This window comes from Ambystoma mexicanum, chromosome 6q (assembly GCF_040938575.1).
Source record: "Ambystoma mexicanum isolate Mex_15411 chromosome 6q, UKY_AmexF1_1, whole genome shotgun sequence".
Lineage (NCBI taxonomy): Eukaryota > Metazoa > Chordata > Amphibia > Caudata > Ambystomatidae > Ambystoma > Ambystoma mexicanum.
The window spans coordinates 282,182,427-282,207,810 of NC_090937.1; the positions used below are offsets into that span (position 1 = coordinate 282,182,427).

Sequence of the window (25,384 nt, forward strand, 5' to 3'; positions counted from 1 at the left end):
ATCTTGATGCGCTACAGGAGGAATGCAAGGGCACCTGTATTGAAATTCCTGGGCGTGCCCTGGCTGATGATCGTCACTGCACCCATTTGTCTGTGGTGATGGTTTTCCACTGTTCAACAAAGTTCGATAGCCGACCTCCCACGGGGCTGCGAAAGTGGGGGCTTGGGTTCATGGTCAGTTCAGGCCTGCTTGGGCGTCTGCGTCCTGCCCTGTGGACAACAAGGACGCTGGCCCCTGCTGCCATAGGCTCAAGATCGGCTCCTATAGGCTTCCTTGGTGGTGGAGCGGGAGGGCTGACAGTAGGGGATAGTGTACCCCTTGTAGGACCTGAAGACTCTTCCCCACGGGGAACAAAAGGACAACCTCCTCTACTGCAGTGCCCCCAGAGAGCTAGCTATCTCTGTGTCCTTTTTGATAGCCTTGAGAGTCTCCTCCATTGCCTTCCCAAACAGGTTGTCCCCATCAAAAGACAGGCCCACAACCTTGGACTGGATGTCCACCCGGAGTTTTGTGGCCTTCAGCCATCCCTGTCATTGATGGGCCACACCATTACCCTTCTTGCAGAACCCAGAGTCTGCTATGTCCAGCGCCACCGTGATGGCATGATCGGAAGCCAACTTCACCTCCTGGAACAGGGCTATGGCCTCTGCCTTCTTGTCGTCAGGCAGGAAATCCAACAGGGGTCAGAGCTTGTACCAAAGCTCTCTGTTGAAACAGGACATGATGGCGAGAGAGCACTAGTGGCCTTGACAGTGGAAGCTATAGTGTAGATGATCTGTTTGCCCACTGCATCCAGCTTCTTGCCCTCCTGGTCTCGCGGCACCATGGAAGAGGATGAGGGGCTGAACGAGTGCTTCCTGGCGGCGGCTGACACCACTGAGTCTGGAGAGAGCTCAACCGGAGACGCATGAGAACCTGTATTTCTTTACCAGTCAGTCCCACTTGGAGGGTGTGGTACTTGACGTGTTCATAAGGGCTAATCCTTCCTCCCAGATATCGTCCAACAATGGAATCGACATGACAGTCTTCCCCGAGGACTCACGTTGCTGAAAGAGAAACCCTCTTTCTTCTCCTCAGGCACCAGGCTGAAGAATTTGGATGCGCTTGAGACCATGGCATGGAAAGAGCCAATCTCTTCCGGTGGCGAAGCCCTGGCGTGCTCTTCGGTACACAGAGGCTCCCTGTCAGCAGGGACATAGGGCTTCATTACAAGTGTGCCGGTCCGGTAACAACGGTGCTGGTATGCCTACTCAAATGTGAATGGGGATTTACATTTTTCCAGCGCCTGACTTCCAGGAACACCGGGGTCGTAATCCCCTGGTGTTTCCGTGGAGCCAGGTGCCGGAAAAATACACGAGTCCGACAGCAGCATGCCGATTTTACCAGCAAGGCTACCGTCGGACTCGTAATGAGGCCCATAGTCTTCAAACTCGTCCATATGAGTAGCTGTGGTATCCCTGTCAGTGACGGTGTCAGTACGCGGAAGCTCTTCCTCCACTGGCGTCAAGCCCCTATGGGGCGGCGTCGGCTGACGCTTTGGCCTGTGAGTGCTTGGCTGACGTGTCGGCCTGGGAGGACTGGGTCTGGGGGGGGACTCCTCATGGTAAAAGGCCTGGGAGGACTGCAGGCCGGCCCAGGCACTGGAGCAGCAGGCAGCGGTATCAATTCATTTTACCCCAAAAAAATCAGAGTGGTAAGTTTTACCGAAGTAAAATATACCAAAAGAAATACAGAACATGTTAAATAAATATATATATGGTAGTGTGTGAGGGGTTAAAATAGGTGGGGATGGGGTTAAACGGATAGGAAAACAGGGTGTTTAGTGGGGACCACCTCAAATAATGAAATTTAAAAAATTGGTATTTTTTCTGTCTTTTTTACCTTGGTAAAATCACTCTGAATTTTACTTCGGTAAAATCACATATAACCCAGGCAGCCTCTGCTGAATTTCAGCTGTGAAGAGTGCATGTCTGGGTGTAAACTGTGCATCCTGGAATGGATTTGGGCTGAACCCTCTTGGCAGGGCAAACGGCAGGTATGGTTCCTGTTAGGCAGAATCCTGTGCAGTGCCCTTAGGGACCACTACACACAATTAAGACTACAGGTGGCAATACAAGTTTTACCTTTGCTACATGCCTGTACTACTATGTTAGAGTGGTAGTAGTAGCGGAGCAGCCACGCTTATCTCAAGAGTATATGAGCATTAGCAGAGATTACACAAAGGGACCACAATTACTGTGACTCAAGCAAACACTGACTCAAGGGATTAGGTAAAAAAAAAGATAAGTATATTTATTTTTAAAGCATTTGTAATCAACATGACACTTCTGTTAATTCAAAAACCACACATAAAATATACTACAACTAACCAATTCACTTTGTACAGTATTATTTGAGGTAAGTACCCTGTGTTTGAATGGACCAGTGTTACGAAACAGAACACGTTACGGTGAATACAATTGCGATCATTTTTGACAGTTCTGTTTACTAGATAAACGCATATCCGCGGTAAGAAATGCTACAGGGGCAAAAACACACTTAGCACCCGAGATACCCAGAGCGAGTTGGGGGCAAAAATCACAGGCAATATGATAGTTAGGCAGACAGAATCGAAGAACACACATAGACAGGAATTCAAGCGTCAAAGGGCCGGAGCCAAAGTCAAATGACACCGGGTGCCTGTTGTCGAGGATCACACAGTCGGACAGTTCAAGATTCAACGTTGCCAAGAGTACTTTGATATTGTCAATGTTCGGAAGCAAAAGTTATAAGAAGGAGGGAAAAGTAAGGACAAGCTTTAAAGTAGAGAAATAGGGATTTCAGCCAAAATTCCTCAAACAGGACACAGTACCTTTCTCAAAGAACGAAGCTGGTGCCAGGGCAGTTGTTCCTGTTGGTTCCCGGCAGACCCACACTTTCCTGCAGCTTCAGCACGAAGAAGGACGATGAGGGGGTCTGCACCACACAGGGATGAGGCCAGCAGCAGCGACAATGAATAAAAGGTGCTCTCCTTAAAAAAAGGAGAGGGTCTTCAGATGGCTATCCGGACCACTACAGCAGTGTGCAGCGATTTCGACCACGAAGGCGACCACTGGCTGAAGAAGATGAGCTGGTTATCCCCACCAGGCTCAAGGGAAGAAGACTCCGGACTGGATCTCCTCTTGGTTGTTGAAGGGTAGATAGCTCAGGACTGCAGCAGGGCTTCACCGGTATGGGGTAGTTGCAGCTGTCGACCTCTCCTCCACTTCTCGTCGGTTCCTTGTAGTTCCAGTGGCGACTCTCTGACTTCCAGCCCAAGAGACCTGCCTTTTATGCGAAAAACCCCCATTCACACAGCCTGGCTGTCCATCACCCAGCAGGGGGGCTGTCCAGCCCAGACAACCACCCTGACCAATCATGACAAAGTGTGACTTGGGTTTCCTAGGATACCCTGTGCAGGGGGTGACTACGCCCCCCCTCACATTCAGCCCACCTAGACACCCATGCACCTTGAGGAGGGCTTCTAGGTAGAAGCCCGCCAAAAGACAGTGAACAAAGAAGGCAAACCTAGTTTGCCGCACAAAGTAAAACACAAGAAGGAGTTTAACAAAAATAAATGGCGAATAAACCGCACCTGAGCCAAACGAAAAAGGATTCGGTCAAGCGGGTTTACGTTTGAGGCTAACACAATAGCCTACAATATTACCACGGTTATATAAGATAACCGCGGTAGAAATTTAGGGTAGATACCACTGCCACCAGCCATGTCTAAATGTTAAAAGAGCAAAACAATGCTCTAGGAGGTGCAGATAAAAAGAGTTAAGAGTTAACCCTCCCAGTACTCCATGTAAAATGGGGTGTACTGGATCTGTGGTTATTTTTGACTAAGTAAAGTTAATGGTAACTTTACCCTTTTTTGGGGGACAGTAGTCACCTCAGAAATGGAGTCGGTGGGAAGTCTGAACGACAACCCTGTGCCACTGCACAGAAGGTGCTGTGTGACACACACAAAGAAGGGGGCTATTGAAGTGCTGTACTCCAGAGCCCACAATCACAAAAAACAGGTAAAACACATAGCAAAATACAAGTAAGAGTGGTGAAAAGCTCACACTCTTACCAAGTGGAAAAGAAACAACTCCAGAGATCCAGCAAAGCTGCTGAGGGACTCACTAGGTAAGGGAAATTAGCCATGAAATGTGAATTCTCCCTAACAGTTCCTGGTGTGGAGATCCCTCCTGGGACATGGGCCCTTGGCCCCCTTCAATGTCTGAGAAGAAATCCTCAGGCATATGTTCATCCTCCAAGCTACTGTAGATGTGAGCAGATTTCCTTGGAGACCCCACTGGAGCTGGTGGAGACACCCTCACGGGTCTCAGCGGAAAGTCTGATGGAGGCAGAAACTCCCTCACCCTGCCCGACTCTTTTGGGAAGGAGGCGATTATAGGGATTTGCAAAATTGGCATTGACGCTGACAAGATTGTGGTCGGTATAGCAGACACAGGCCGTGGAGGCAAAGACACCCTTGCCGTTGCTGTTGTCAATGAAGTTGAGCAGATGTTGTTGTCAATGGGGCCATTGACGAGGTAGTCATCGACAGCGCCGTGGTCGTCGACGAAGAAACCTCTGACAAGATGGCGGGCTTGGTAGAGGAAGTTGTCGTCGATGAGGTAGTGGTCTTGACTGACAAAGTCATCGTCGACACGGCCCCTGGGGCTGATGGTGCTGATGAAGAGGGAGCCACCGATGGGCCTCCGACTGGTCTCTCCTTTGACGACTTGTCCTTAAAAGATGTTGAAGACGTCCTTGCAGGAGGCAATCCACTAACTGGTAGGCTCACTGTCAACGGTGACGGGGAGCAACCCCTTTCTGAACAAGATCTCACAGCAGCGACAACCTTCGTGAGAGTAGATGCGTGATGCTTGGCGTTCTTTTGGTTCCCTTTGGAAGGAGCATCCACAAAGGGCCTCAACCTCTTTTTCTCAGAGGGAGCACGCTCATGGGATCTGCCGGTCCTCAATGAGGTTTGACTGCGCATGGAGGCCGCGTCAGAGGCATTCTCTTCCTTGAGCCAAACCACCAACCTGCGTTAGAGATCCATCTTGGTCTTTGCCGAGAAGCCACAGCAGATCTCGCACCCCTCTTCCTCGTAGTCTGGGTGGAGACAACAAAGGGTCTTGAGGTGCCGATCCTCGATGTAAATGTTCTTCAGGCCTCTGGCTTGCAACTGTCTGGTGTCAGCTCTCCAACCTTACCTTCCAGAGAAGCGTCCATGGTCAATGTCTCCCGTTAAGGAGGGATTTGGAATGGGGCCCCAGAGCACATGCCCCACCACTGTATTGCTCGTCGGAACTCCTCATTGAAGGCGATCTTGTCCGTCCAAGATCCCGAGACTTGCAGACACCTTGCATCCAGATAATCCTGGAAAGGCCTCATCTGTAGTCTTTAAAGGAGGACGAGGTTGATGCAGGACGACATCATGCCCAACTGCGACTTGACAGCTCGCACCATAGCCGACAGCGTCGACGAAACGTGCTGCACCTTCCCTAGGATGGCTACCACCCTCTCTTCTGAGGGAGACGGCAGGCAAGTCGCTGTGTTGAGTCAGGCTCCCAGAAACAGAGCGTTCTGCGATGGCTCCAAGCAGGACTTTTATATTTTATATAATTTATGGAGAATCCCTGTTCTGTCAGCAGAGGCATGGTCCTCACCATGTACTGTCTTGCCAGAGCATGGGAGTGGGATCAAACTAGCCAATCATCCAGGTGAGGGTAGACGTTGCTGTCTTCCAGGCGAAATGCGCCACCACCAGGCACTTCATGAAGACCCTCTGGCCCATTTTCAGGCCAAAAGGAAGTGCCCTGAACTGATAATGTAGCACCTGGACTATGAACCGCAGTAACTTGCGGTGCTTTTGATGAATGGGGACGTGGAAGTAGGCGTCCTCCAGGTCCAGACACGCCAGGAAGTCACCTTCCTCCAGTTGGCCAAGCATGTGATGCAACATGACCATCCTGAACTTCTGGGACTTCAAGTACTTGTTGAAGTGCCACAAGTCCAGAATTGGCCTCCACCCTCCTGTTTTCTTTCAGAGCAGAAAAAATCTGGCGTACAGTTCGGAGCCCGGAGGCACTGGGAACAGGCTCTATCGCCCCTTTTTTCAACATGTCATGGACCTCCTGCAGGAGCTGTGCCACATGCTGTACTCGACGAGCCACAAGGGGAATACGAGGATGCCTGCGTTGGAACTCCAAGGTGTGCCCCTGTCCGAGCGTGTTCAGCACCCATCTGTCGGTGGTGATGGTCTTCCACACGCTGACGAACCTCATCAGCCGGCCACCCTCTGAGGTGCACAAGTGGGGGACCTAGTCCACGTCTGGTTCAAGCCTGTTTCGGTGCAGATGAGAGGATCTGCCAGGCTTTCCCCTTGAGGAACGAAAGGACAATGACCGAAGTTGCTGCAGGGTGCCGTCTCTGTGTCAGTCTTGATGATTTGAAGAGCCTCGTCGACCGTCTTGCCAAACAGGTTCTTCCTGTCGAATGGCATGTCCAACACCTTAGAATGAACGTCTGGCCTGAAGTTGGTGGCTTTGAGCCATCCCTGTCGATGAGGAGACACTCCGTTTCCCATCTGACAGAATCCAGTGGTCTGCGACGTTCAATGCCATTGTGATGGCATGATCGGAGGCCACTTTCCCCTCCTGGAACAGCTCAAGAGCTTCTGCCTTCTTGTCGTCAGGAAAGAAGTCCAGTAAAGGGCCCAGCTTGTACCATAGTTCCCAGTTGTAGCGGGCTGAAATGGCCAGGGCATTTGTGGCTTTAATGGTGCTGGCAGACGTGTATATATAATCCTCTTCCACATAGCGTCCAGCTTCTTTCCCTCTTGGTCTGTGGCAGCATGGCCGCGGACGACGGGTTCACTGCATGTTTGCTGGCCGCGGCAGCGACCGTGGAATCTGGTGAAGATTGGGAACTAAGGCACTTGGGGGCTGAGTCTGGGACTCTGTATTTCTTCTCGCGCCTGTCCCGCTTTAGTGGGTCGGTGCTCGGATTCTTCAGCAGTGCGAGGCCTTCCTCTCAGATATCGTCCAACAAGGGTACGGACATGATGGTCTTCCTCCTGGACTCACGACGTCGATAAAGGGACCCTTCCTTTTTTGTCTCCTCAGGCCTCAGTTGAAAAAGCTCAAAGGCTCTGGATTTCATAGAATGGAAGGAACCAACCTCATCCGGAGGAGAGGGCCTGTGCAGGTCATCCGCATCTGCCATTTCCCCATCCGCCATCACAAAGTCATCGGCCTAATCAGTCTTTGTAGCTTTGTCTGTGCCTGTGTCTGTGTGCGTGACAGGATGTCCCACTGGAGTCAGTTCCCGGGGTGGGGACGGCAGAGGCAGTGGTGTTGGTTGGCGCCTTAGACCAGCACGGTCCTTTGACTTGCATCTGCGCCTAGAAGGGCTTCCGGGAAGCAGTCTTGGAGGATTTCTCATCAGAGCATGGGCCAGTGTAGGTGGCAGTCTCTGCTGGATTTCAGATACCAGCGTGTGCAGCATGCTCAGAATGTCAAACAACACGTCCTTAGGCTGGGGCGTTGGAGGGGTGAGAGCGGGAAGCTCCGGTTCGATACGCCTTCTCTGGAGAGACCGACAATCAAGTTCACCTCACAGTGAATCAACTTCCGATAAGTGTCCCTGGCCCCTGTTAGGCAGAATCCAGTGCAGTTCCCTTAGGGAGCACTACACCAGGTTAGGACTACAGGTGAGAGCAACAAATCCCCTTTGGTATCAGTCTGTACCACAAAGATTTAGTTGGTAGCTGTGGCTGAGCAGTCAGACTTACCTCAAGAGGGAGATGAGCAGTATTCAGGGTTTACACAATAGGTATCACAGTACTATGGAACGAGGAAACACTGACCAAAGCTTTGTATCAAAAAGAGAATATATGTATTTTATACACATCTAGTTCAACACATAAATCACAGTTTAAAAGTAAGTTAAGTTCAGTCAAGGAAAAGTATATACAATTCCCTATTTAATTGTAGACAAGTTTGCGGTAGAGTGAAAACTGAGCAAAACGGCACAGTGAAAACCAACTACAAATGGCACTCTATCAATTTAACGAAAGGGAGGGAAAGCACAAGTTAAACCGAAATATCTTTAGACACCCCCTAGAAATACTTCCCTGAAGTTTTGTGAACAAGTAATGCACAGTGACACTTTAGCAGAAAGATAAGTGAATGAAAACTGAGCAGGATGGCACTCCACAAGTTAAAACAGTAGGAAGAAAGAGGGTTTAGAAGGTTCAGGTGCACCAACACATTTCTTATTGAAAATCAATCCAGTGAGAGCAGATCTAACAAATCAGCCAGAGTCAATGGGCCTGAGCCAGAGGTACAGGACCAAGAGCTTAGGAGCAAAAATGTTCTTGTAGCTGCAGTCAAGTCTTTGGAAAACGAATATTGAAAAGGTAGATGCGAGGTGCAAGACAATGTTAAGAGAGAGGGCGGCCAACCCAACAAGTAGATAAAGGATTTTAAACACCTTTAGGGCTACCACGGGGAAAGGGAGGCCTGGCGGAACAATGTACCTTAAATGTGAAGAAGTGGCACCTGCGGTGGCGGTTGTTCCTGGTAGTTCCTGCAGTTCGAGGGGTCCAGCAGAGGAAGAGAGGCTCTTGTTGTGGAGGAAGGTTCAAGTCACTGCACTACCCAGGATGAAACCAGCCGCGGTGCTGCCAAACGAAGTTTAAAAGGTACGCTCCTTTTAATCGCGGTCCAGGTCGATAGCTGTCTGGCTATCCAGTCTCCAAGTGCTGGGCACTGTCGATTCGACCAAGGCAGGTCCGGGGAAGCGATGGGCGAACTGGTTGTTCCCACCAGCTCAAGGGAAGAAGGCTCTTTCGATGAAGATCTCCTCTTGTCGTGTGGAAGAAAAGTGGTGAGACGATCCGACAGGGCTTCACCGGTGGTGTAGATGCTGAAGATGTCTGTGGCTTCTCTCCCCTTCGGTTCCGTAGTTCCAGTGGCAACGTCTTCCTCTTCCAGTCCTCAGGACCCTGCTTTTTCTGAAGACATTTATAGCCTTTCTGCTACTTTTTGTCTCTCCTACATAGGAATTCTGACCCACATTGGAGTCCAAGGAGGACACCCCCCTCCCTTACTTTGAAGTTACAGCCACTTCCAATGCGGCAGGGCATTGAGAGCATACCCAGTATTACAGGCTTCCCTGTTAACCAAACTAGGGGCCTAATTACACGGTAGGCGGTAAGGGTTTACTGGTACCGGTATTTTACCGGTACCAGAAATCCTTACCGCCTTACTACGAGGTCCCTTTGCGGGTTGGGGAATTTAACGCCTGCTTTTTGCAGGCGTTAAAAACCAACCCGCAAAGGGACCCAGGGAGCTAATTGCGGTACCGCAATTTGCGGTGCCGTAATTAGCGCCTTCCCCATTCCCATTATGCCCTATGGGGCAAAAATGGGAATGGGGAAGGGCAATGGTGGAAGGGGGAATTACCGCCCCGCCAACCTTGGAATGGGGCGGTAATTCCCCTTTCCACCAAGGTGGTGCCGGTATTTTAGGCCCAAGGACATCTGAAGTTCCCTTCAAGCCCCAGGAATAAGGTACATTTCCCTTTCACTTCACTAAAGAATATACCTAGTGTGTCACTCTCATATTTAAAATTATTTAAAATTATTTCCTTCTACTAAGTAGACTTACCTTTGAACCGTAGGTTACAGACTTACCAATTGGGTCACAGAAGACTTGAGTGAATACAACACCTACCACTTATGCTCATAGACACAACCTCGGGGCACCTATGTGAGGTAGGAAATACTGTGTTAACCTGACAGATATAATTAGTAAGAAATACCTGTTGTTCGCTAAATGAGCAAGTTACAATCTGAGTATTATGATTTCTCTTATAGATATCAAGAAACATCATCTCTGAAGTTTAAAAATTGAAGAAAATCTATGGACAGTAATAGATTTGTTGTTTAACATTTACTCCAGAAGAAGGGATTTTTCCCGAAACGCGTCGAATTTTTATGGATTATCACATGTGACAACTAACAGAGACTGTTCAATGTTGTATATATTTTGATATCATGCAACTATGTTAGTTGTAAACTGTATGTATGTTAATAAGAGAATTCTATTAACAATATTTGTGAATAAACAAATATATATACATATATTTTTCTTAGAGAACCTATAGTGATACCAATTCATTACAGAAATAACTTCTGACTTACTTTGTACTTAATATTAGAATTAATAGCTGGCCGTATGGAATTAAGAACATCACTATACCTTATCTTTAGATGCATCCAACCCCTAACATACCAGTTGAAGTTTTGACAATTGAAGTATTCACATGAATTTTTTCTTAAACCCATAAATGTGTGGACCCACATGGCTGAAAATATCTATAACTAGAGAACCATGCATATTGACTGTCTGTTGACAGTACCCTCGAGTGTGCAGGGGACGCAAGGGGGGTGTTGGGGTTGTGTTACACTCCTCAGAACCTTGCTACCAACCCTAAAACCAACAAACTTGTTTTTTCCTGAAGAATTTTAGGTGTGCATAAGTGTTCTTTTTCTCTGTTTTATGCAGAAAGAGACCCATTCATACAGCCTAGCTGTCACTCACACAGTGGAGTGGTCTTCTTGGCGAGAGACCCTCCAGCCTATCAGGTTAGAGTGCAACCTGAGTTGCTGCGGCAACTCTGTCCAGGGGTCCTACTCCCCCTCCCACACAATGGACCCACCCTAGACTCAGTGGCGCCGGAAGGAGGGCTTCTGGGCAGAAGCCCGCCAAATGGACGAACAAAGCATCCCCGACCTGGGTTAGGATCATAGAGAAAGACACGAGAAAGAAGTTATATTAAAGTTCTGGCAAATAAAACCTACCGGAGCAAAGTTAATATTAAAATGCACCGGCGGTATGTTAGAGGCTGTCAGAAAAAGTGGTAGCCTCGAACAATGGGAAAATCCCATAGGAAAATATTTGAGGTCGAATATTTATGGTAGTAACCACTGCCACCAGCCAGAAACTTTAGAGAGAGGGACTTTAAGGTACCCCCTCGAAAATGAACATAGGGGAAAAACTATGAACCCCTTCCAGTACCTCCATAGTAAGATGGGTTGTACTGGTTAAGTTCATAAAAATCGACTAGTAAAGTCAATGGGGACTTTACATGCCCTGGGAGACAGTAGTCAGTCCCAGGGTATGGAGTCTATGTTTGGGGGTCGCTACGACACCCCTGTGTCACTGCACCGAGGGTGCTGTGTAACAAATGTGAATAAAGATGGTTCCTATGGGGGAGAGAAAATCCCATAGGCATTAAACACAAAAATAGCCTAGAACACACATAGCAGAAATGCCTAAGAGTGGGAAAAAGAGTCTCACTCTTAGCACGTAAAAAGAAACAAACCCTTCAAATCCAGCAAAGCTGCGGGGGGACTCTATAGGTAAGGGAAATTAGCCATAGAATGAGAATTCTCCCTAACAGCCCCCTTCATGGTCCGAATAGTAGCTCTCGGTTAGGTCCTCATCGTCCTTGGAGCTAGCATTATCGTGCACTGGTACACTTGGCTCAGCCCCTTATTCTGCAACCCTGCTAGGGGCCATAGATACCGCACTCCTTCCCCTACCCTGAGACTTCTGGAGGGAAACGGCTGCTGTCTCCTTTCCAGAGGTCTTCACCAAAGGCGCGGTGGTCACCTCACACCGCGCTGGCAAGGCCACCCGCGGAGCAGTCGTCACTGCGACTGTGGGTACCACATTCGTGGTCTGCCCCCTGTCGAAATAGTGGTTGTTAACAAGGCCGTCGACGGGATGGTAACAATAGTCATTGTCGATGCGGACGTGGCCTTTGATGCAGATGTTGAAGGTGCCTTCTTGGCTGATTGAGACACTGATGCCGTCACCGAGGGAGGCAGTAAAGGGCCGACCTTGGATCTCTTCTTCGTCGTCTTGTCCGTCGACAGCAAGCAGGGCTTCGAAGGGGGTCAAAGACTTTCTCTTAGAGGGAGGGCCCCCCACCGGTAGGCTCACCGTGGATGTGGCCAGTGATGGCAACCTTGTATTTGTATTTTATTTATTTGTAGCGCGCGCCAGGCCCACAGGCATCAGAGAGCGAAAACTTAATGGACACAATTACAAAAATGGACACAATTACAAAAATATACAATTGAAACGTGAGCTTACGTCAAGCTGTTAGCAGTTACAAGTACATACAAAAGTGCGTGGACAAGATGAAAGTGTTACATATTCGTCGAACTTGAGCAAGTTATCATGAGGCAACATAGGTTAAACAAGTCATAATTTCAAAAGGGTATTGGGCCAGAGAGCTAAGGCTGGGGCCAGATAACTCTGAAGCGATTACTCAAGTCAAAAGACAGAATCAGATTTGGGTGAAGAGCCATGATTTCGTTTTCTGTTTGAAGGAATTGAATGAGGGCTCAGCTCTGATACAAGTGGGGAGAGAGTACCAAAGCTTGGAAGCCAAGACAGGAAAGCTCACACCCCCAGCTTTTTGAAGTTTAAATCTGGGCATAGATAGGCTGTGTGTCTGAGCAGTTCTTTGAGGTCGGGTGGATGTGTGAAGAATAAGGCGGTTGGATAGGTAAGGGGGGGCCTTGTTAGCCAGGCATTTGTGAGTAAGGGCAAGAGTTTTCAAGGAGATTCTCTGTTTGACAGGGAGCCAGTGTAGATTACTTTTGAATTCAGAGATATGTTGGTTTCAAGGAATGTTTAATGCCGCTCTAATGGCATTGTTCTGAGTGATTTGCAATTTGTTGAGGTTAGCCTGGCTGGTCCCCAGATAAAGGGTGCTGCAGTAGTCTATCTTAGACATGATGAAAGTTATGGCTAGTGATGCTATTGGGGGTGATCAGAAAAGGTCTGCAGGCTGCAATAAGTTTACAAGTATATGCCGACGCTGATCTGACTGCGTTAGTTTGTCTTGTCAGGGACAGAGTGGAGTCGAGGTAGATACCCAAGGTTTTGGTGTCCTTGGAGACATTAATGACGTTGCTATCGATGATGAAAGACTGATAGGAGTGATCTAATTAATTAAGCCGTTGTGTGGAGCCCAGGATGAGGAGCTCCGTCTTGTCATCATTCAGGCAAAGTTTGTGTTGAGCCTTCCAAGTCTGGATGACCAGATATATGTCATTAAATGCCTTAGTGTCAGCTGTGTAATCACCTGTGATGGGGATGAGTATCTGGGTGTCATTAGCATAATTTGTGTAAGAGACACCCAGATAATCAAGAATGTCAAAAAGTGGTTTAGTATACACATTATAAAGTGTAGGTGATACGCAGGGGCCTTGAGGGACACCGCAATGAATCGGAGTGGGGTCAGCGGCTGCTGATGGGGAGAAGTCCCTCATGGATCTGTTACTAAGAAAGGAACTGATCCAGGCAGTGGCTGAGTAGGAGAAGTAGGTGGCAGAACGGAGGTGCTGGGACAGGATTTGGTGATTAACCAAATCAAAGGCCGTAGACAAGTCTAGGAGTAATAGCAAGGCTAATTTCCCTTTGTCTCTCAAGACTTCGATTTGAGTTTTCAAATCTATCAACGCTGTTTCGGTCCCATGCCTGGGACGGAAGCCGGATTGTCTTAGACCGAGGAGATTGTTAGATTCCAGATAATCTTGGATCTGCAGGTAAGCAGCACAGTCTAGTATCTTGAGCATGAAAGGGACGGTGGTGATAGGTCTGTAGTCGGTTGGTATACTCGGGTCTAAGGATGGTTTTTTAAGCAGTGGCATCACCCATGCGTCCTTACGATTGTCTGGGACAATAACTGTTTTAAAGGAGGAGTTAATAAAGGTTGTGGTGAAAGGGGCAAGGTCATGAGCGGATTCCTTAATAATATAGGCAGGGCAAGAATCATCTTGGCAGTTAGAAGGTTTGATTCTGTTGATGATGTCTTCCACTTCAGCAGTGGCGAGTGGAGAGAAGGCAAAAGGTTTAAGATTAGGTTGGACCAAGGGGGCAGTCCTTAATGGGATGGTCTGACGGTTATCCAACTGTAGACAGTTTTGTTTGTCTTTGATTTTAGATTGGAGGGATGAGATTTTATTCAGTAATGCTATCTGGATATTTGCACACCATTTGCTATCTTAAATACAGGTCTCAGTAGGTGTGGCGGGTGATTCGAGTTCCTTTAGGATCTTGAATAATTCTTTAGTATTAGAGACTGCTTGCATGATACGATTGTTAAATGAGTCCTTTTTAGCATGGAAGAGGGCTTCTTTATAGTTAAGGGAGGCTAGGATAAGTCTGTCCTTGTGAACATCCGAAGGATGACTTTTCCAACGAGTTTCAGCACAGCGTTTAGCTTTGCCGAGCTCTCTTAGCTAAGGTGTAAACCAAGAGTTAAGATGCGTGTGTGGTTTAGGTTTCCTGAGTTCAATAGGGGCGATGGAGTTTAGAGCTGAAAGCATTGCGTGGTTGTAAGTGTCCGATAGAATAGTAGGATCAGAGCAGGAGTGTGTGACTTTTTTAAGGGAGAGGAGTAAAAGAGGGAGTCATTTCTCTCTGGTTATATCCCTTTTATTTCTAGCAGGGAGGGCCAGAGCCATCGTTGGCAGAGGGCGTGGGGCTGCTTCAATATTAAAGGTAATGATATGGTGGTGCATTAGAGAGTACGCTAATGTTACAGTTAATATCAGCTAGCCAGTCAAGTGTCCTTCCTTTAATGTGAGTAGGTTCTTGGATGTGATGGGTGAAACTGAAGTCCGTTAAAGTATTAGCAAGGTATAACCTTGCCCTTCCTGTGTCGGGTCCTGCAGCAGCAGCGGACCCAGTTGGATCTGATGCAAGCGGCTTCACCTTCTTTTGGACCCCGTGGACGGGGCATCCTCAAAGGACCTCAAACTCTTCTCTGAGGGAGTTCGCTCTTGGGACCGGCCGGTCCTTGAAGAAGCGTGACCATGCTCAGAGGCCTTAACGGATTTTAGCCATGCTGTCAGCCTTGGTCTTTTTCGATAAACCACGGCAAGCCTCGCATCCGTCTTCATCATGGTCCGGATGCAGGCAATATAGGCATTTATGGTGACGATCTTCGACGAAAACATTCTGCAATCCACATTGCGCAGAGTTTGAAGAGGCATCTCTTCTCGTATGCCATGTTAGAAAACGTAGGACTCACAGGAAACCAGTTGATGATAAAATGACATTAGATGGGTTTCAGATTTTATAATTGTTCTTCCCCATGGGCCGCTTTCTCAAACTAGATGTAGTTTGTATTTCTATTTTACCAAAGTACTGCAACGAGGCCTGTATATAAAATAGCATTACATTGTGTAAGGCCACTATTAAATTCTGCCCGTGGCTGTTGGAATTAATGTAATTCCAGCAGGCTGTTTTCAGGAATACTCATGTTACTCTGTAGCTGCCATTTTGTCAAATAACTTAGCAACTTTCCCAGCAAAAGTACACATGTGTGAACTGTATTTTTCTAGCATGGAGCACTGGAAAGGGAAAGCTGCTTAGCAGAGCTCACTTTCTGGAAGCGGAAAACAGCATCAATTTCCACAGCAACAATACAAGGGTTTCAGGCTAGTACACCTTCACAGGTGGCATTCAGTCACAAGAACACAAGAAGGTGAATCTTCTTTGAGAGATGGAAATCTGACATGGCCTTGACAAGAAAGATCAGCCTTGCCTTCATAGTCATCATCTCCCAAGAGAAGAGACAGGTTTCATCGAAAGTGTGATGGCAACCAGGAAGATCACTTTAAGGGTGAGCAGCTTCACAGGAATGTAGGGGCTCAAACAAGGTGCATTGGCACGTTGTAGGTGTGCTGCAACCAATCAAGTTGCTCAGAACACAGACCAGTTACTGACCGCATTGCCAGGCACTTCTGCGCAATGTAAAGAAGGCATGGTATCAAAGTAAGACAGGCACAAGTGATCACAGTTCAAGGGTGTTAATTGAACTTTATCAGGGGTGTGAAAAACACCTATCTAAACCTAAATCTAAGATGGGAGCAAGCTACGACCATCAAATAATAATAATACAGTCCTAGTAGAGTCTAGTCAAATGAAAAGGGCCTATACTAAAACAAACCTATTGCCAGTCCCTATGGCTATGCTACAAAATAGTGTGGGATAATGTTCACAAAAAGAAAGAAGTGTTCACAAAATGATAAGTCAGGATGTTTAGGCCATTGGTCTCCCTTCCCCATGTTGTTTTAGCACAGGACAAGGCGAGTCACTGAAGCACAGCACACTCCTGGGCTTCTCTGGCACAAGGTCACAGTTCCTTTCATCAACATCAGGTCCTCTGTGCCCAAGTCAATATTGTGAAAAGTCTCTTGCCTCAGAGGACCTGATGTACCATAAACAACAAAGAAAAGTTCCTGTCTCAATATTCACGTCCGACGATTTACTCTTCAACCTGGATCCTCCCTCAGCCGGCCTCCAATCCTTTTTTTAGTGTTAGCCTCCCTCAGTCAGGTTCAGACCAACCTCAATTTGTAGGCATCCCTCAGTCGGGTTCCCATTTGCCACAACAATCTTCTCGGGTGTGTTACTGTTCACCCTAATTCGCAGGCATCCCTCAGTCGGGTTCGCATTTGCCACTTTTCTACAAATAGTCCCCCTCAGCCGTGCTGAGACCAATTTCAGTTTACAGTCAATCGAAGACTCTAGAATGTGTAAAGGATTCAACGTAACCTGGGGGGTCACCAAAGAGAGACCTTTGAGTGAGCACCCACTTGGTGCCGGACCACTCTGTATCTGGTACCTCTTTCAGTTTTACAAAGTTGAATTGTATACAAGTTCTTTTACTCCTACGTCCCGTCCACTTTCCTCCATACTGTATTGGTGTCCCTCACCAGGGACGAGAGAGAGAATAAACCTTTTTCACCATAAAAATTCTGCTTTAAATTTAGATGCGTGCAGGGGCGCAGCCGTGGGAGCATGCGCTCCCCTGACTCTGCCCACCGGTGCCGCTCTCCAGTCCTCTTTTGCACATCGACACGAATGGACCGCTTTCACCAGCCTAGTAATTCCATGCGCTGTTCCCTGGAGAAGTACTTTTGACTTCTTTTTTTCTTGTCTTTAATCAGATACCTCTGTCCTCTGGCACCAGGCTCCTCACCAGCGCATGTCGACTTCAGCGGGCTTCAGCAGGTGTCCAGCCTGCGATGGGCTCTTCCCTATGTCTGACCCCCACGCTCTCTGCCTCCGCTGCCTTGGCCCCCAACCACGGCTGGGAGGGCTGCACTGTGTGCAACACGCTGACACCACACGCTCTGAGGAACAGGCTAGCTCGGTGGATGGAGCTCTACGGAACGTCGCCTCCAGAGGACTTAAAGGAATTCATTAAGCACAAGTCCAGGCCCAAGGTAGGGGCACTGTTTATCTGCACCCCGCAAAGGCGTCTCCTTTCCCAGGAAGTGCACAAGTCCTGGTACCAGTGCAGGCACTGATGCTGCTTCAGCTACCTGTCCCAGGCCGAGGGTCGCGAGAGCCTACCAGTGACCACGCTGAGGGACCGCAATGTTCTATTACCAGGTTTCCACCCGAGGGGCTATGTCCTAGTACCGGACAGGTGTCTGAGGGGGTGCCTGTACACAACACTACTGGCGACACAGTCAAGGGCAATCCGCCTACCAGGCCCCATCCTGAGATGCAGGGTAGGCCTCAACCGCCACCACCAAAAGTCCTGGAAGAGGCCGGGCCTAGCGCTGCAAGCACCACGACACAGGTACGTGGCATGCAGCCCGACAAGATGGCCCCAAAGGCCAGACAAAATGGCGGCTCGCCCGACAACATCCCCCTTCAGGGAACAGGTAGGGGAACAATTTTCCAAGTGGGACTGGTCTTCACCGGGCATGTGGCCTATGGCATACCCTTCAGCGTTGCAGGGCAGATACACTCTGCTTACAGCATGGCAGAGTGTGCCCACGCCCATGCCCGCGCCTCCAAGCGCTCCACCGGCCTGTGAAGACAGATTTTTTGAGAAATTCCTGACTCTTATGAGGTCTCAGCAGATGGGCATCACCCACAAGGATGTGATCAGGGACATGCTCCCTCCAGTTCTGCGGCTATTACCCACAGCCAGTCCGCCCTTGGATCCAGCGCCTCCGGCTCCTGTACAGCCCCTGCTGACCACGCCAGTTCCTACTACACTGGCTCCCATGCCTCCAACGGTCTCAGCAGCCCTGTATCTGCCGCCGCTGCAGCAGCTCCAGCTCTTGTCAGTACGCTACAGCTTTCGGTGCCCAGCACTCCTCCAGCTGCACCTGACCAACAGGATACATTGGTGGACACGGATGAGGAGGAGGACCCCGACACACCTTCATCGGCCAAGGCATTTCATGAGCGGCTTGCGAGCCTAGACGAATACTTGGGTCTTCCACAGCCTGAGGTTAAAAAACCAGAGGCGGGGGTCTTGGCGGCGGTCCTCACTCTACGCCCCATGGCTAGAACGGGGATTCCAATGCAAAAGAACATGGTGGCGCTTGCCAAAAAAGGATGACTTAAACCTCATTCTGCACAGCCTAGCAACAGGCGCCTCGATGCCAAGTTCAGGCAGATGGAGGGGGAACCACTCTTGCTGTCGGCACAGCCGCAGCCACACCCCTCTGTGATTGCTGCAGCCTCACTCTACTCCAAGCCACAATCGTCCTCGGCTACATCAGCCTCATCAGATCCTGGAAGCATACAGAAAGAAAATCTATTCCAACGCTTCACTTCATCTTCGTCGGTCAGATGCGGACGCTATGCTCGCTGCAGTCAACCAAAGGCTCTGGTGGTAAATCGTTGACTTCCTTCCGGAACTTCCATCCGGTGCAGTTCAGGCGCACTTCAAGGCAGGGCTGGCAGAAGCCAAGATTGTAGCGCAAGATATAATGGAGTCCACTGAGGCTTACATTGACACCTCAGTTCGTGCCAGTTGCATCGCTATTGACATCGCTATGGACATGAGAGGAATGGCCTGGCTACGGCTGACCAAGTTCAACTCGGACGTCCAGGACTGTTTACTGGACCTTCCTTTCGAGGCTGGCGATCTGTTCCATTGAACTACAGACGAGGAACTTGATAAGAAGAAGAACAGTTCCCAGACTGCCAAATCCTTATCCATCCTCCCTAAGGCCACTCCTAAGGCATATAGCCAGACGCAAAAAATAGGAGTGACAGGGGATACCAGGTCTATCTCTGTTCTATGATCTAAACTGGAGAGTACTGATATATTTATAATTTACAACCTACAATTGTGTAGGTTGTATTATATATCACAGTGTATTGCATTGTTCTGATTATACTATTTGTCGCTTTCCTGTGACGATCTTTTGTTCGTAATTGTAAGGATCATGGATTGTATTTTAGAGTGTTGTTTCATATTCTAGATTCAGATGTTATAAATGGATGAAACAAGTGTGATGTTAGGACGGTTGTCTGATTGAGTGTGAATGAGGTATGTCTGGAGAATGTTTTCTAGGAGAGTATGAGAATATTGTGTTTAATAAAATGGGTCAATTGTCTTTTTTACTGTTTTAGAAGTGCATTCATGTTGGCACTATTGATGATTTTTAGAAAAAGTTGGTCAAATTAACTTGATGTGTTTTTTCTACAATTTAATAAAAATGTTTATATTTCTATATGTGCAGTGAAGTGAATTGAATTGTTTCACATCACAAGTTCTTGCATTTGGACCCTATGATACCCCATGATTTATATTGGTGAGATCATGGTCGTATAGACGTGTGTACTGGTTCTGAGCTCACCCACAGAAACACTTGTCCTATGATCTTTTGTGTTTAAGTAAATATAGCCAGATGCACCAGTGTTCAGACAAGGATCAGTCTTTCGGAGGGTTCCGTGGCTTCCAGGAAAGACGGTCCAGGCAACTGGACAGATCCCCGAGCCAGCACTGGCGGATGGAGCACAAGGTGGCGCACAAGGGATTTTCCAAGTCACCCTCCTCAGATGGGAAAAAGGCATGACACGCCCATCCAGATCCACAAATCTCCGGTGGGGGGTAGGGTTGTCCTTCACTCCCAACCCTGGTGTGCAAGGTTTGTGGACCCCTGGAACCTCTCCGTAGTGTCCTTGGGCTTTCGCCTACCTCTCCCTCCTTCTCCTCGCTCCTCCCCTCCGCTCCGCTCCCACAGATTGGGACAGCAACTCTGTTGACGGAAATTTGCTCACTCGTAGAGAGTCGGAGCAAGTCCCAGCCTCCCAGTGGGGTCTGGGCTTCTATTCATAGATTTTCATCATACACAAGAAGAACCAGGTGGGCCTGAGAGTTGTGTTGGACATTTCCACCCTGAACCTTTCCCTTCCTCTTCACATGCTCAAGATGGTTACCCCAGCGCTTATAGCGGAGACATTGATTGTACATGGGACACTGGATCTGCTCCCTGGATCTCAAGGATGCTTACCTACACACCCCGATCTGGCAACCCCATCGGTCCTTCGTGCGGTTCAGGATCATGGGTTTCCATTTCCAATTCAAGGTTCTACCCTTTTGCCTTAGTTCGGCCCTCAGGGTCTTTATAAGATTGATGAACGCAGTGGCAGCCCTTCTCAGGGCCCAGGGTTCCCACGTCTATCCATATCTAGACAACTGGCTTGTCAGGGCAAGGTCTACGGAGGCAGTCCACCATACCGCCTCCACCCTCATGACTACACTACATGAGTTGGGATTTTCCATCAATCTCAAGAAGTCACAGCTGCAGCCTACACAGAATCTAATGTTCCTGGGCATCATCTTGGATACAAGCTCAGAGAGAGTTCTCCCCTCACAGGACAAGATCACAGCCATCAAGAGGGCAGCTGGGCATTTTCTCAGCAGAGCAGTGACCTTGGCATGGTGGTACCAACACCTCTTGGGCATCATGGCAGCATGTCTCCAGGCAGTTCCACATACAAGGCTCAAAATGAGGCGATTGCAGTTCCACTTTGCAGCCTCCTGGAGTCAGAAGGGCTCCAGGGGGAGCCGATCAGCATCCCACTTCATTTGCCACCAGGACCTAGTCTAGTGGAGCACAGACTACAACTTGCGGATAGGCAGGCACTTTCGTCAACCAGCACCGCAGGTTACCATCATCACAGACTCATCCCGAGAGGGCTGGGTAGTGACCTTGGACAGCCACAGGGTCAATGGGGTTTGGTCCTTTCAGGATCAGGAGGCCCACATCAACTGGTTCGAGTTGATGGCCATCTGGCTCGCTCTCAAAGGCTTCCTAGCGATGATCAGTGGCAAGGTGATCCTCATTCAAAATGACAGCTCCACCAGAATGTATTACATCAACAAGCAGGGTGGCACCAGGTCCCCTCCCCTCTGCACTCTTGCAGTCAGCATTTGGGAGTGGTCTCTGGCAAACAACATCCACCTGGCAGCAATTTAGCTCCCGGGGGAGTCCAACATGGAGGCTGACATGTTCAGCAGGCTGGGTGCGGACAACTACGCATGGCAGTTGAACGAATAGGGTCGTTGACAGGATTTTCGATAGGTGGGTCATCCTCAGGTGGATCTCTTTGCCACCTCGTCCAACAGGAGGTGCCATGCGATGCAGAGCCAATGGAACAACATGAACGCGTACGCCTTCCCTCCCACTCCCCTGGTCCACAGGGTAATCTGCAAAATCCGGGAGTGCCGGCACCTCCGTATCATCCTGATAGCTCTGTGGTGGCCAGCAAGGCCATGGCTCTCTGAACTTCTCATCCTGTCAGAGGATGCCCCGGTGCACCTTCCGCTTGGCCCAGCTCACCTACACTCACAGCAGGGAGGCACAGTTATCCACCCCACCCCCCCCAGAAGTTAGCCCTCGCAGCGTGGTTTCTGAACAGGCCACACTAAGTCGTCTGCATCTGTCACAGGCTAACCTAGATATAATACAAGGCACCAGGAGCCAGTACAAAAGCAAGTAGACTAGGTTTTGCCACTGGTTGGAATCAAAAGGAGGTCGATCCATTAACCTGCATGTTGGACAACGTGCTATCCTTCTCGGCCCACTTCACACACTGAGGGAAGCAGGTGGATATATGTGACACCTTTCTGGCGGCAATCAGAGCCTACCGGAACTCGGAGGAGGAAGTATCAAGAAGCCACACCTGGTGTGGGACCGCAACATGATCTTGGGCTCCCTGGTGCATAAACCATTCGAACCTATGGCATCCGCAGACATCAGACTAGTCACCATTAAGACAGCCCGCCTGGTGGGCCTTACGTCTGTATGCATAGTCAGTGGAATCCAGGCACTGGTGGCTTCAGAGCCTTATACTACTTTTCATAAGAACAAGGTGGTGCTTAGAATTCACCCTGCATTCTTACCTAAGGTGGTCTCCTCTTTTCATCTGAACGAGGAGATAGTGTTACCTACTTTCTTCACGGACCCCAAGGAGGACGCTCAGAGGGTTCTGTACTGTCTAGATGTCAGGCGTGCTCTAAAATTCTACCTGGACAGAACCAGGAGCTTCCGCAAATCCGATGCTCTCTTTGTCACCTTCGGTTGGTCAAATCCCGGCTATCGGGCTTCCAAGGCCTCCATAGAAAGGTGGATGTCACGGCCATCAAGGAGGCCTACGAGGGGCAGCTCAAACCTCTTCCAGCAAATATGCATGCCCACGCTATCAGAGCTAAGGCCACAGCAGTTGCTTTCCAAAGGCCCAGACATCAGCAAGGCGGCTACATGGGCTACACACTCAGCCTTCTGCAAGCACTACTGTTTAGATGCCAGCTCCAGGTCGGACGGGGCATTTGTTCAGGCAGTGTTAAGTAACTTGTTTTCCTAGGAGGGGCAGCTCTCCACCCTGGGGCTACATTCAGTTGGAATCGCCCATACAGTATGGAGGAAAGGGGACGGGACATAGGAGTAATTATAAGTTACTCAACATAGTGACTAATGTACTCCTGGTCCATAGTCCCCTTTCCCTCATACGTCCTACCATCCTCCCCCCTAACAAAACTAGTGGCACTAGGCAATGATAATATTGTCGATGCATCAAAGAGGACTGAGGAGTGGTGCTGATGGGTGGAGTCAGGGGATCCCATGCTCCCAGGGCCACACCCCCATGCGGGCATCTAAATTTAAAGGGGAAGTTGATTTTTCTGGTGAAAAAGGTTCCATCTCCCGTCCCTAGCGAGGGACGCCCATACAGTATGGAGGAAAGGGGACTATGGACTAGGACTACGTTAGTCACTACAGTGAGTAACTTATAATTTCTTCATACAATGTTGCCACTTGCAACCTTGAGCACAACACAGTCCGGTCTGCTAGAAGTTTGTCCAACTCACCACCTGTGCTGAACTCGTTGGCGTAGCTTTGTTGTCGGTGTCAAGGACAGTACCACAGTGGCAATCGCTTCTCCCCGCCTTGGCTATCATTGCGGGAGGACCCTGCGTACCTTTGACATAAGCTACACTGTTCGTCAGCTGCAATTCCCGGTCTTATGTTTCTTTTTCTTGAGGCTTCTTGAAAGTCGCGTTTCTGCGTTGAAAAGAGCAAAGGTAATTCCCTCCTTGTCGTCCTCTTTGATCTCGATTCCTTTCTCCACGATTTAAACTGCCATCTCTGAATTGCTGCTTCATCGTGCATTTTGCCTTGCTCAGAGTGTGCTTTCATGCTCCGACTTATCTGTGTGGGGAAGTGTGCTGGAAGTCAGGTGTGTGTAATTATCAGTAATTGCTTGACTCTGCCTGACCCTTGTGTTGGAACATGTCAGGTATACGGCTCTGGTGTTAGTCTGTTGTCACTCACGATTAACTGTCTGTGAGAAAGTGTTTGTGTCGGGAAAAAAGGGGGGTGAGTTTCTACCTGGTAGGATGGGGAAAGGGTGTTATAAGGAAGGGGATACCTCGTCTCACTCTTCGGTGTCCCACTCCCACAAGATCCCCCATCCAGGTGATCCTCCCATACTGGCCCACCCCCAGAACTGGATCCAACAGAGATGGCAGTGTCCTGGCCACCTGGGTGACAGATCCACGGGCACTAGCGGGTGAGACACCTTCAGGGTTCTCATAGCAACCTCAGGGGCTTCACATAGCACATTTTCAACATGGGTTTGCCCCACCACCAAAGCCTCTTACACTTACAAGTGTCTGCGAGATCAATCGCTGTCACCCCTTCCCACTGTGCCTCCCCAGTCCTGGTGGTCTATTGGCCATTCTCTGTCATGTTCATTTTTGGTTTTGGTAGAAGAAAAAGAGAACGTACTGTAAATTATAATTCTTTCTTTGCCTGCCAGCCCATCTTGCTAGATTTCAGCATTCCACCTTCTTTTTGTTCACTTTATTTCCATGCCCATTCTGACAACATGTTCTCTGGTCACCAAAACTTTACACCCGGGGGTGAACCCGGGTTGTAATAGCTTTATCACCCACAACGCCTGCTCTTCTGACTGTTAAAGCTCCTAATTTTGCTCTGGCCAGTTTTCTTGGCCCGCTAGGCTTTTAACACTCATTAGAGCTCACTACTGTGCCTACTGCTTCTATTAGAGCCATACAATTTGAGGTGGCCCTTCTTATCCTGTTACCCAAGTCGTTGATGTTGAATGTGGGCATAGGCATGACACGCATAGTCATGGTACAAGATATTTTATTTTTAAACTTTCAAAATGCATATAAAGTAAAGTACGATTCAAGCAATGGCCGGAAAGGCACAATATGGGCCTTGGATGTGATCACTGTTTGTGGTGAAACCATACAAACCGTCTACTTGTGTATTTAGCACGTTGTGTTGCGCCTCAGTGTGAACATTTTTAAACTGCTGTCGTTAACACCAGGTGATCATCCAAAATGTTGTAAACCTGCAAGCAAGAAAGTATCCTTGACAAACCTTTTTTTGGGGATTGGGTCGATTAATCAACTGTTTTTCTTTTTCTCTCAATTAGGAATGCTCTTTCTCTGCTCCCACCTTTACTCTGAAAGAAAAATACACATAAGTGGCTCCAACTACAAAGCAAAAAAGAAAAGCGACTAATGATTTCATATGATTGCACATACTGTATATATTGTATCTTTAAATAGGTAAATGGGGATAACTTTTCTATATGAAAATGCTGTGAGAAATGTGTTTTGATTAAAAGAAAAAAAGGGTTTTGCAAAAGAATAAGACTTTTGTGAAATCAAATAAAACATTTTAAGAAATGTGTTTTATATTCATTGCAGTATTCGTTTTTATTGCCCATTAAGTACAACAGATTCAGGTCTAACTTATAACATTAAGCAATCACTGTAAGAAATTCTAAGGCTCAGATGAGGAGCCTTTCGGTAGCTAACTGCTACCACCTGGCTAAGAAGCTGAGTGCCGCCAATCAGATCTCAAGGCACAAGCTACCTCAAGCTCCTGCCATGGTTGTATAGGAGGTGGCATATCACCCCATGGTCTTGTAAGGCTTGTTCTCATTGCAATCCTCACAAACCCTGTGCCCCCTGG

At 48.6% G+C, this 25,384-nt stretch overlaps 1 protein-coding gene across 4 annotated transcripts in view; it reads left to right on the forward strand.

Annotated features, from left to right (window-relative positions):
• Positions 1-25,110, forward strand: part of HACD4 (3-hydroxyacyl-CoA dehydratase 4) — a 335,173-nt gene extending 310,063 nt beyond the window's left edge. For all 4 annotated transcript variants that reach the window (XM_069630757.1, XM_069630758.1, XM_069630759.1 and 1 more), the window contains one exon: positions 24,840-25,110. In XM_069630757.1, the coding sequence (XP_069486858.1) occupies positions 24,840-24,928 (89 nt within the window). In that variant the 3' untranslated portion in view covers positions 24,929-25,110. The remainder of the gene's footprint in view (positions 1-24,839) is intronic.
• The last annotated feature ends 274 nt before the right edge of the window (positions 25,111-25,384 follow it).